Below are 10,306 nucleotides of genomic sequence, written 5' to 3'. Positions count from 1 at the left end.
GCTCCGCGGGGGCGCGGGCGCTGCCAGGCGACGGGCGAACCCGGCTGCGGCTCTGGCAGGGCGGGACAGGGACAGGGACAGCGCCCGTGCGCCAGCGGCAGCGCGGCGGCGGCGGGGCTCCGAGCAGCACCGGCGGCGGCTCCGGCCGGCGGCTCAGCGCCCGCAGTCCCCACCGGCTCTGCCCTCGCTCGGCACCGGGAAGCTGAGCGCCAGCAATGGCGGCTCGGACTAGGAGCCGCTGCGCGCTGCTCCTACGCTCGCCTGGGCAGCCGCTGCTCTAGGAGGGGAAGAGCAGAGCTCGCAGGGGGGCTGGTTTCCGGCGGGTTATTTATTTCTTCCCTCTCGCTTAAGTTCCCGGCGGAGCGGGCTGGCCGGCACCTGCGCCCCCCACCTGCTTCTCGGAGGGTGAAAGGTGTGGGGAGGCCATGGAGAGCCCAGCGGAGAACCCCAGCAAGGCGGCGGAGTACCTGAAGGAGCTGAACAAGATTATTGAGACGCAGCAGGAGCTGCTGGAGAAGCAGAAGCGGAGGATAGACGAGCTGGAGCAGCAAGTGGCCAAGTTGTACCACGAAAATGCCTGCCTCCAGGACGAGCATCACCGGCACCTGGCCACATGCAGGCTCCAGCAGGGCGTCCCCCCCGCGTACCCGGGGGTGCTGAGCGCCATCCAGGAAAACGCGAAGCACGAAAAGTAAGCGCTGCCCGGGTTTGCTTGCCCCTTTTCGAGGAGGGTGTTTCTGTAGCGGGGCTTTCCTTCCCTTCGACACCTGCCTTCGGTTTCCTAAAGCCACCCGGCGTTACAAGCCCTGGGAAGCAGCGGGAACTCTCTGCGGTGTGCGCCCAGGAGCCAGCTCCGGTCTGCTCGGTGGGCAGCTCGCCGCGAAGGAGGGGGCCTCGCTGAGCAGCGGTGGAGGGCGGAGGGGGGGCCTCAGCCCCTACACCCCGAGCCTATCTGCATGCCGGTGCCTCACCGGTTCCCTAGCCGGGATCCCGTGGAGAGCGGGCGGGGGGGGGGTAGTTGGTGTCCGAGCCGCGGCAGCACGGCCGGGGCTCCCCTGGGCAGGCTTCTCTGCCCGCCGTGCCCGCGGCTTTCTCTGCGGCCCCCTCTGCTCGCCGCCGCCGGGGCCCGGGCAGCCCTCTGCGCTCGGGGGGATGCCCCGGGCACGCCGCCCTCCCGGCTAGAGCGACAATAACGGGGCGCTGGGAGGCGCGGGGCGAGCTCTGCCTTTCTCCCTGTGGCCTGTTCCCTGCCGGTCTGAGTACCGTGGGTACCCCGGGAAGCCGCTCGCCCCTCGGGGGGCGCGGGGCTGAGGCCCCACGGGAGCTGGCGTGTGCTCCCCGCCGGCCGCGCCTGGAGAGCCGCGGCGCTTCTGAGGACCCTTGGCAGCGCGGAGAGCCCGCGCTCTCGCCGCTAACGAGAGTGACCCGAAGAGGGGTCAGTAAACATTGGCAGCTCGCCCCCGCGCAGGCTGACTCCTGCCAATGTGAGCTCGCCCGTTTCGGAGTCGCGTTAGCTCCCAGCCTTCGCCTCTATCATCTGTAATTAACTGTGTGCTTCTTGACAGCGTACGGCAAGCGGCTGAATTGCGCGCGATTCTGAAGTAACAGGAATTCAAGAATCGCAATAACTGAAGTCGTGGCGCTTACCCGACGTGTTTCTACTTATGGAAAAGTACTTAAGGCTTAGTTTTACTTGAGCGGAGTGGGAAAAGCATGCATCATATTAAGAGCCCACTTCGCTGCTCTCATACCGCACAATGGGCTACTTGTAATCCGGTGCACTTGAATTCCTTATGTTTGTAAATAAACACCCGGCTCTAGACGGCGGTTTTCTTCTGCCGCCGAGCAGCGCAGCCGCCGCCGCCAGCCCCGCGGGCGAGCCGTGCGCGCCCCGTTGCATAAGGGACCGCCCGCCGTGAGAAACGCCGCTCGCCGCTCCGGGCAAGCAGGGAGTGAAAGCTCCTCGCCAGCCCGAGGCGAGGGCTGCGGGTGCTCCCGGCTGCCGGGACAGCCCTCCGCGGAGCTGGGACGCCCGTCCCGCCGCGCGTGGCCGTGGGGTGCATCCGCTGTGGGAGACACCCCACCCCACCCCCCGGGTTCGGGTCTTCCGTCCGGTGTCCGCCGCGGCGTGGGGTAACGCGGGCGCTGCCGCTGGCGGTCCGTGCTGGGCGCGGCGTGGGCTGACGTGTGTCGAGGCAGAGGGCAGGGGCTCCCTCCCGGCTCGGCTGATGCGGTCTTGGCCGCATCTTCCTTCTCAAGGCTCTGATGGTAGCGGGGGCGAGGACCCGCGGGGAGGGATGCCTCCCGGGGAACCCGGAGGAACTGCCTCAGATCCTCGGCTCTCTTGCTGGCTCCGTGTGAGCCCTCAGCGGGACGATCAGGGTGGGGTGGGGTAGGAAGTGCTGCCGCTTACGGAGTCCTGAAATTGCGGTGCTCTGAAATAGTGTTTTCTTAGCGTGCTGCTGTGGGCGTTGGAGGAGACGTGGAAAGGGGTCGTTGGTCACTCGGTGCCCCCTTTGCCTGCTCCTGTTTCCAAATGCCTTGCACCTGGCCGGTGTAGCAGAGTGGAAAGGGAAGCGACTCTTCTGCCCCGGCTCCCTTCTTGCTGTCAGAGTGTTAACACTTAGGGGTTTTTTTGTCGATGCTGGGGTAATCATTTTAGGCTTCTTTATAAACAGAGATGCCTCTGTGAAAACTGAGCAAATAGCTCCTTAAACAGACTGGAGAGCATATGCTGTCATTTAACAATCAGTCTCATAAGGAGAAAGAGCTATTTCCAGAAAGTATGGAATATTTACACAAATCCTACCCCATGCATCCATGTCCAGTATCCGAGGATTTTTTGTGGCTGTGCTTCTAGTACAAGACGTCAACTCGGCTATCTTGTCCCATTTGTCTCTTGCAAACGACATTACTAAAAATTGTACAAATGGCTTGCCTTGTTTGATAATATTTCTCTTCTCCAGCCCAAGACTCATTTGCAGAGCCCTCTTTGGGCAGGCAGCTCTGGGGACTCGGAGGCTTTTAAGTCTCTTAAGTGGATTTGATGCTGGGGTCGGAATTAATCTGGGATATTTATGGCAGAGTTGTATTGCTTTGAGGCATAGCCTGCGGGGCTTAGTGGGGAAGCTGGGAAACAGCCCTCTCTGAGTCTGGAGTCAAAGGGCTGGGCCCTTTGCCCACGTGCATGCCTGTGGGGAGTCAGATTTTCAGGGCCACCTTCATCTGAGGAATACTCCCCCCCACCCCCCAAATCATCCCGCATCCCTCTGTGTCATCCCCCTCCCTGTGCAGGGAGCGAGCCTGTTCTGACCTCCAGGAGACCCTGCCTCGCTGGGTGGGTGGATCTCACCTGTGGGCTCCCCAGCTGCATGGGCTGGGGGCTGTGGCAGTGGGTGCTGAGGCTCCAGCTCTCTGGGAGCAGGGGCAACAAGCCAGCCACAGGATCAGTTTACTCTCTGGCTGGATACAAAAGATGGAGGAAGTCTCCAACTTGGAAAACAGAAAATACCCTTGTTTTAAAGTCTTCTTCCAGTCCCACAGCTATCTTGGCTTTCTGAAAAGCTAACCTGCAGGTTCTGGGTGTCTGTAGCTTCCCATTCAGAAGCTCAGTCTCAGTTTCCCCAGAATTAAATGTCACATGCACCTTGCATATGTTTGGGTGGGGAATAAGGATCCCTTATTTGCTGAAGTTCAGTATCAGATGTCAGTGATGCTTGCTTTGGGGCTCTCTGGCATTAGGAGAGAGGCAGTGTGTGAAGTGGCACGTCCAGCTTGTTCCCTCCTGCCCCCAGCGCACAGACCTCCTTGTCTTCCTTCTTCCAGAGGCAGCAGAACTGCTTTGTGCCCAAGCACCAGCCGTGATCATTGCTCTTCCTTACCCTTCAGTTCTTCAAAGCTAAAATGACTGGAATCCTTTTTAAAGGAAACTGGTCTTCTCTCAGTCAAATATATCGGGAAATCAGTACTTTTAGGAAGTCATCTATGGCACTTGTACCTTAGAGACTTGAATAGTTTTTTTCTAAACCACTTAGACTCCTGTCTCTGCAGCAGTTCAGCCTGTGTGATGTGGCTCACTGACACTGTAGTGTCAAGACAGCTATTTCATATTACCAGATGGTGGTTAACTTATGTGATACAAAAGGAAGCATGGCAATGTTATACAAGATAATATGCTTGTGATTAGTTCTTATACTTAATAAAAGATATTTAAAAAAAAAAACCCAAACAACAAAAAAACCCACAAGTCCTGAAACTTTTTAGTTCTTACAATGGGAAGAATATACAGCTGAAGACTGCTTAAATAATTTGGAAAAGCTGGCATATTTGTAGAAATTCTTTAGCTTGATCTCTTGTGGGGTGGGGAACTGTTAATGAGTCCTGTAATGGACTTCTGGAAGAAAAAAACACCAGTCCAGTAAGGTAAAAATATTCTGGTTTGTGTCCTTCCAAAAAAGGACCAGAGTAGAAAGTAAGTTTCTTATGTGTAGGTTCCTATCTGAGGACGAAGAGCAGAGGGATGGCTTAGCAGGTGCAGATGTCCTGCAAGTAGGATACACCAAAAAAGGTTTGGGTGCTGTTTCACTTAATTTTGTGGTAATTTGCTGAGTGCAAATCAACCTTAAAATCCGCAAGTGGAATTGAGGATAATTAGTTGATTACCAGGCTTTGTTAGATGTAATGAATCAGCATGTTAAAGATAACAATAGGTATTTAACTCATTAAGTTGCATAAAACTAATTTTCAGTTAATCCATTTCATTTAACATTTGAGAAAACAGCAAGAACTTCTGAAACTCAGATCCCCAGTGTAAGGAAGACATGTTCAATACATCCATTTTGGTAATGCACTTTTTAGTGTAAATGTGTAAAAACAAATGTACTGGATCTTCTCAAATCTGTACAAGTACAATTTTTCCAGCTCTGAAAATTCAACACTGGCACGTTATCAGCTTAGGGAGTGATATTTGTACTTAACCTAATCAAGCTAAAAACTGTGCTGCTTTTCCACTGAGAAAGTGCCTGGTAGGAGTTTGAACAGGAGGTAGAGAATAATTGTCTGCTGAGAGAGAACAATCTTAGAGGGTTGTTATTTGCAACTAGTCTAAATTCTGCACCTGACCTGACCGCTTTATTTTTAAATGACTCTAGGACTGGCTTTGTTCTCTGGGGAAAAACAGTCACAATTCAGAGCTTTAAGAAATCCTCACTGTGTTTAGAAGATAGTCTCAGCCGAGGTGTACTTAGTGCAATCTAGTAAGTGGAAGTTGTTGCTCTGGTGATAGTCACATGTGAAGGCTGCTTTATGGCCTACATAAAATGAGCTTGTGACTTTGCATGTCGCTGTTGGCACTGAATGCTACCCTTGCACACAGTCTCAGCAGGAAGCCAAAGATTACATTAGTATAGAGACCAGCCTGGCTTTTTTCCGCCCCCCCTCCAGAGATGTCCTTTACTGAGACAGACTGCTTGTATGACGTAAATCCTATTTCACTGCCTGTGCTGCACTTCAACAGCAGCTTATTTTTGTTTGTTTTAGTGAAGTAGAGGTATCCAGCATCTGTTAAAGTATGCTCATGTTTGGGCAAGGTTTTGCTTTCTGTGCCTTGTCAACAAGGATGTAGATGAAGTGCTTTTGTTAGGTCCTTTTTCTCAATCAGCTGTGTAGGAAAGTGTGATTTGTCACTGATAGCCTTGCTGGAGGAAATCTTTAGTAGAAGTGCAGTTATTATTAAAAGATGCACCTCTACCTATTTAGCTTATTTTGCTCATGAAGAATATATTTACGTGGAAAGCACAGTTTGTGTCCAAAAGGAACACTTTACTACCACAGTATACTGCATATTCTGTCAGTCCTGTAGCAGATAGGGATGGTGTAATTCTGAGGTTGGGCAGAATGTAAACTTGTGTCTTCAAATAACTTAAAACAACTCTCTTCATTTTATTTTCAATACATAACTGGAACAGTAGAACTACTGAGCTATGAGAATAAGGATTTGACACTGAAGGGAGTGCTTTTGCTTTTGAAGCACTGATTTCAGTGTCAGTGTGATTCGTATATCAGCAGATGAGTGAACGTCTCTTAGAACAGGCATTTGTTGTTCTGGCAGACTGTAGGAAATCAATAGTGTGAAGATATATAATAAGACATGAACTTGCTAACTAAACTCAACTAAATTATTTTGGATCTCTGTTGAAATATTGACAAATTCTTGTACTTAACATCTGCTAAATGTTAAGCTAAATGATAACATGTACAGAGGAATTAATTTGAAAACTGATGTGTACTATATAACTAATAAAACAAGTATGGGGGGGGGGGGCAAAAAGCACAGCGATGACAAAATAGTATGCTGGTATCAAGAAAGTTCCTGGGAAATCAGAGGAGGGAGAGAAAATACAGTGCATAAAGAAAACAGCAAAAATACATGCTATTTTGGGAGAGGAAAACCAATGCAGCAGAAAGTAACCCATCCTATAACATAATTAGTTTAAAGATGGTTTCAAAATTTGAAATGAAGTAAATCTGTCCCATTTAAAGCAGACCAGACCTAAAGAATTATAAGTACCAGTGGATCCAAAATCCTTCTCTAATGAAGCCTTTTATTCTGCTGACACAGAACACAACTTTTGAGCTTCCTAACTTTGGAGTTCTTGTGTTCTGAACTTTAAGAACAAAGTACGTTTTCGTGCTAGTTAGTGCTTTGATGTTCTTCCTCATGAATTCACTGTCAAGGAAATTGAAATGCACTTCCAAAGATCTGCTTGTGGAAAATACTTGGCAATGTTCATGGATCCTAGGTCCTCAGTGAGCAAATGAGAGCTGCTGTAATTACCTTGAGTCAAGTGTATGTCCGAAGATCTCCTTCCCTCTCCTCCAAAACAAGCCTGTACATGATGCTCGGTATGCATATGTGCATGTAGTTGACCAGCAGCATGCTGATTACTCTCTGTTTCTCATGCGAGGGATGTAAAGGAAGACCCAAGTCTTAGTCTGCTAGTTATTACTGGAAAACATAGCTGTGAGTTCAGTATGATGGCCTGCGTGAAATAGAGGCATTCAAACTCGAGCAACTGTGTCCTTAACTTCTCCTGAAGAGTTGGTAAGTTTGGAACGGAGTACTATTGTCGTAAGGCAATGGCTCTTGGGTCAATCCTAAAAATTAGTGTAATCTCCAATGCAGTAATTCCCACTTGTCAACAGGGTACATTTTTACATTTTTAAATTATATTAGAGGGACGGCACTGAACAGCTACATAGAAACACGGGGGAGCGGGAGCAGATCTCTTCCTCACAAATGTGCCAAGCACAGTGCTTTTGAAGAACTTAGCTTCCTGTTGAGGGATGCTAAACTTTGTCCTTATCCACTTAAAGTAACAAACCTTTGGGAGAATGTGAAGTACAGATATACACATTCCTGAATCTGACTTGCAGTCTTGTTGGCCTGGTTGTTTGCATAGGAAGACAAATCTCCATCAGTCCTTAGGGAAGGTGTCTTCTGGCAAAAAATAAGTTGCAGCTTTTTTGAGAACCTGAAGCAAAATACATAACACTGAAAGAAGTATCTGCAGGAAGAGCTTATTCAATGGCAGATCACAGAAGCTATGAGGAAAAAAGAACAAGGTATTTCAAGGTGTTTTCTTACAGCATACTGATAAGGGGAGTAAATTATTAAAATAGTAAATTATTAAATGCTTCTTGCAAGTAGCATCTCAAAAAGCTCAATTTCATTTTTTACACCCAGTAAAACTAGGTGGCTTTTATTCATGTGCTGGCTGGTGATGCTGAACTGGAACTGCTGTGCTGGATTCAGTGTTGCATGCCCGACCACGGCCTTTAGATGTCGAGTTTCTGCATAGAGCGGTTGCAGATGTGCCTGGGTTCCTCCAGGACTTTATGGGTGTGAGGCTGGCTAGGAACAGCCACGGTTGCTTCCTCTGCACTTCCAATTTTGACACTAATTTTGTGGGCCCCTGTATGGTACAGCTGTGCAGACCTGCAAAGCATCGCAGTACACTGAATTTCCCCTGAGTTTATGGCTCATTTGGGATTACAATCCCTAGTATGGGAAGAGTTGCCTATAAAGTAGGCAACCTACACCCAAATGAGTTAACTGTTTGTTATTTAGAGCCTTTTTCTGTCTGAGGGCTCCTGCCTTCTGCATGCAGGTGGCAAGGAGGTCATCTCATGCTATTCACTGAGGGGGGGTGTGGGAAGCTTCTTAGGTAAGTGGATTTTGCAGGCCAGAAGTACTTCCTGATATGCAGCCCACACTTGCATTATTCTAATTTGATCCTATCGTTCCTACTCATACCCTCTCTGTTATGCTAATTCCACCTTTTTTGTGTTTTGCAGCCTGCAGATACTTTTAGGCTATTCTTGCCAGTGCTCCTGTCTTTCATCTTAGCTCAGGGAGCCTGTGAATGAGGTTGTCATAATTTCATTCTGCCTGTATCCTTGCCTAACTGTACTATTTTTCTCAGCAGAATTGATGAATTAGAAATTTGGACAATCTGAGCAGGCTTCGGTACAGTAGAGCAGCGTGATTTGAAGAGATAGTATATGATTGTGCATTCTGCTGGATTTTAGGTCTTGGGTAGCTGTCCCTGATGTGGGCTGCTTTTTTCCCCCCCCCTTTGCTAGGGGGCTCCTCTGCAGATTCTTCACAGTATTTCTTTGAAATACTGGAATTCTCAGCTGTGTTACAGTGGAAGAAATGCTGGTTTGTGCTAGCTGGAAATCTGGGTAAGAATTGTTACCCTTCTATGGTCATTACCATGGTATTGTGATTCAGGACAGAAGTAGGAGTAAGAGGTGTTTCTTTAGTCTCATCTGGTGTGTTCCGTTGTTTGCCCTTGGCAAAACTAAGCACTGATAATGATTGCTATTTTACAGATGGGCATGTCAACGTTAAAGTTAACCATCACCTCTTAATAGGTTGCTCAGAGATTTAGGTGAAAAATGATTGCATTAAATATCACACTTGAGACAAACAAGCTTTTTTAAATCCTGGGTTCCTCCACGGCTATACACCAACTTGTTCGTTTTTAATGATGTTATATTTGTGTGGTTAGTGCGAGGGAAAACTAACAACGTTGCTGCAGAGTGGCCAGAATACTTCGACAGGGCGAACGCGGTACAACAGAACAGCTTTCGCAACAGAATCTGAAAACCCGAGTCTGCCGTTTTTCCAACAGCTAGGTGCGTAAATGGCTGGCTCTGTTCCTCGGGCAGCGTGCCCCGGCGTGGCGTCTCGCCGCGCCCGAGCCCCGCCGTGCTGCCGTGCCCGCTCCGAGCCCCGCCGTGCCCGCTCCGAGCCCCGCCGTGCCCGCTCCGAGCCCCGCCGTGCCCGCTCCGAGCCCCGCCGTGCCCGCTCCGAGCCCCGCCGTGCCGCCGTGCCCGAGCCCCGCCGTGCCCGAGCCCCGCCGCGCCCGCTCCGGGCCGGCTGCTCCCTCTGCTGGCTTGTTTTGAAACGGCTTCCCGGTTTCGTGCGAGTGCCTGCGGGTGTCTTTATATCTGGACAGCCAGGGTAGAATCGGCTCCTGAATGGCAGCGTCTGTGCTACTGTTGCGTCTACTCCAAAGCATCAGCAAGGCTGCTCTGAATGTGGCTGAACATTTCTCATGAGTTAAGTTTGGGGTTTTTTTTCCCCCTAGTGTTTTAAAGTGCAGAGATAAACTTTCTTTTCAAATAGTACCATTTTAAAATATACACAGAAAAGAAATTACTCTGTTGTAAGGGGCCTGTGTGGACTGAATGAGTCTTACTGCTGTGCTAGGTGAGAAAAATACCGCTACTGAGTAGCTCTCCATAGCAATTGATTGAAACATTACATACGTTATTTGCATGTTAATAAGATTTCTAGTCAGACTTCCCTGACAAACATGAATAGAGGCAAAGACATACATGTAATACATCTTTTACTGCACCACAGTAATTCAGATTTACTAAGTGTAAATAGCACTTTATTCTGAATAATTGGACAAATAAAGCAGAGGAAGGAAGGTGGGGAAACAATCCTCCTGCCCTTTTTCCAAATTTAAGATGCAGCTGGGAGTTGATGTTTGTCAGGGTTTCTCCATCTTTGCTGGATTTCCACTAGCTGAAAATAACTGCAGGTGGTGTGGGCCACTCATACTTAGGGGCTTTTAATTACTCTTTTTGGGCATTGGGACATGTAGCTAGAGGGTGAATGTAGCTAGAGGGTGAAGTTTTGTTAACAAGCCAAGCTTGCCAAACAGTACGCGCTTTTCCCGGGCTGTGGGACCTGGTTGTGCCCATCTCTGCAAACTGATTTCTGCCCTCA

The 10,306-nt window shown here is 49.3% G+C and overlaps 1 protein-coding gene across 7 annotated transcripts in view; it reads left to right on the top strand.

The window, feature by feature from the left end:
• The first annotated feature begins 402 nt into the window (after nt 1-402).
• Nucleotides 403-10,306, top strand: part of IQSEC1 (IQ motif and Sec7 domain ArfGEF 1) — a 355,484-nt gene continuing 345,580 nt past the window's right edge. For 6 of the 7 annotated variants that reach the window (XM_050904507.1, XM_050904509.1, XM_050904508.1 and 3 more), the window contains exon 1: nt 403-691. In XM_050904507.1, coding sequence (XP_050760464.1) covers nt 426-691 — 266 coding nt within the window. In that variant the 5' untranslated portion in view covers nt 403-425. Of the gene's footprint in view, nt 692-2,075; nt 2,103-10,306 lie in introns of all 7 variants that reach the window. The other variant, XM_050904510.1, reaches the window with a different exon arrangement.

The sequence above is a fragment of the Gymnogyps californianus genome, chromosome 13 (assembly GCF_018139145.2).
Source record: "Gymnogyps californianus isolate 813 chromosome 13, ASM1813914v2, whole genome shotgun sequence".
Taxonomy (NCBI): Eukaryota; Metazoa; Chordata; class Aves; order Accipitriformes; family Cathartidae; genus Gymnogyps; species Gymnogyps californianus.
The sequence above is the reverse complement of the archived record's forward strand: the minus strand, read 5'-3'. Positions and strand labels throughout refer to the sequence as shown.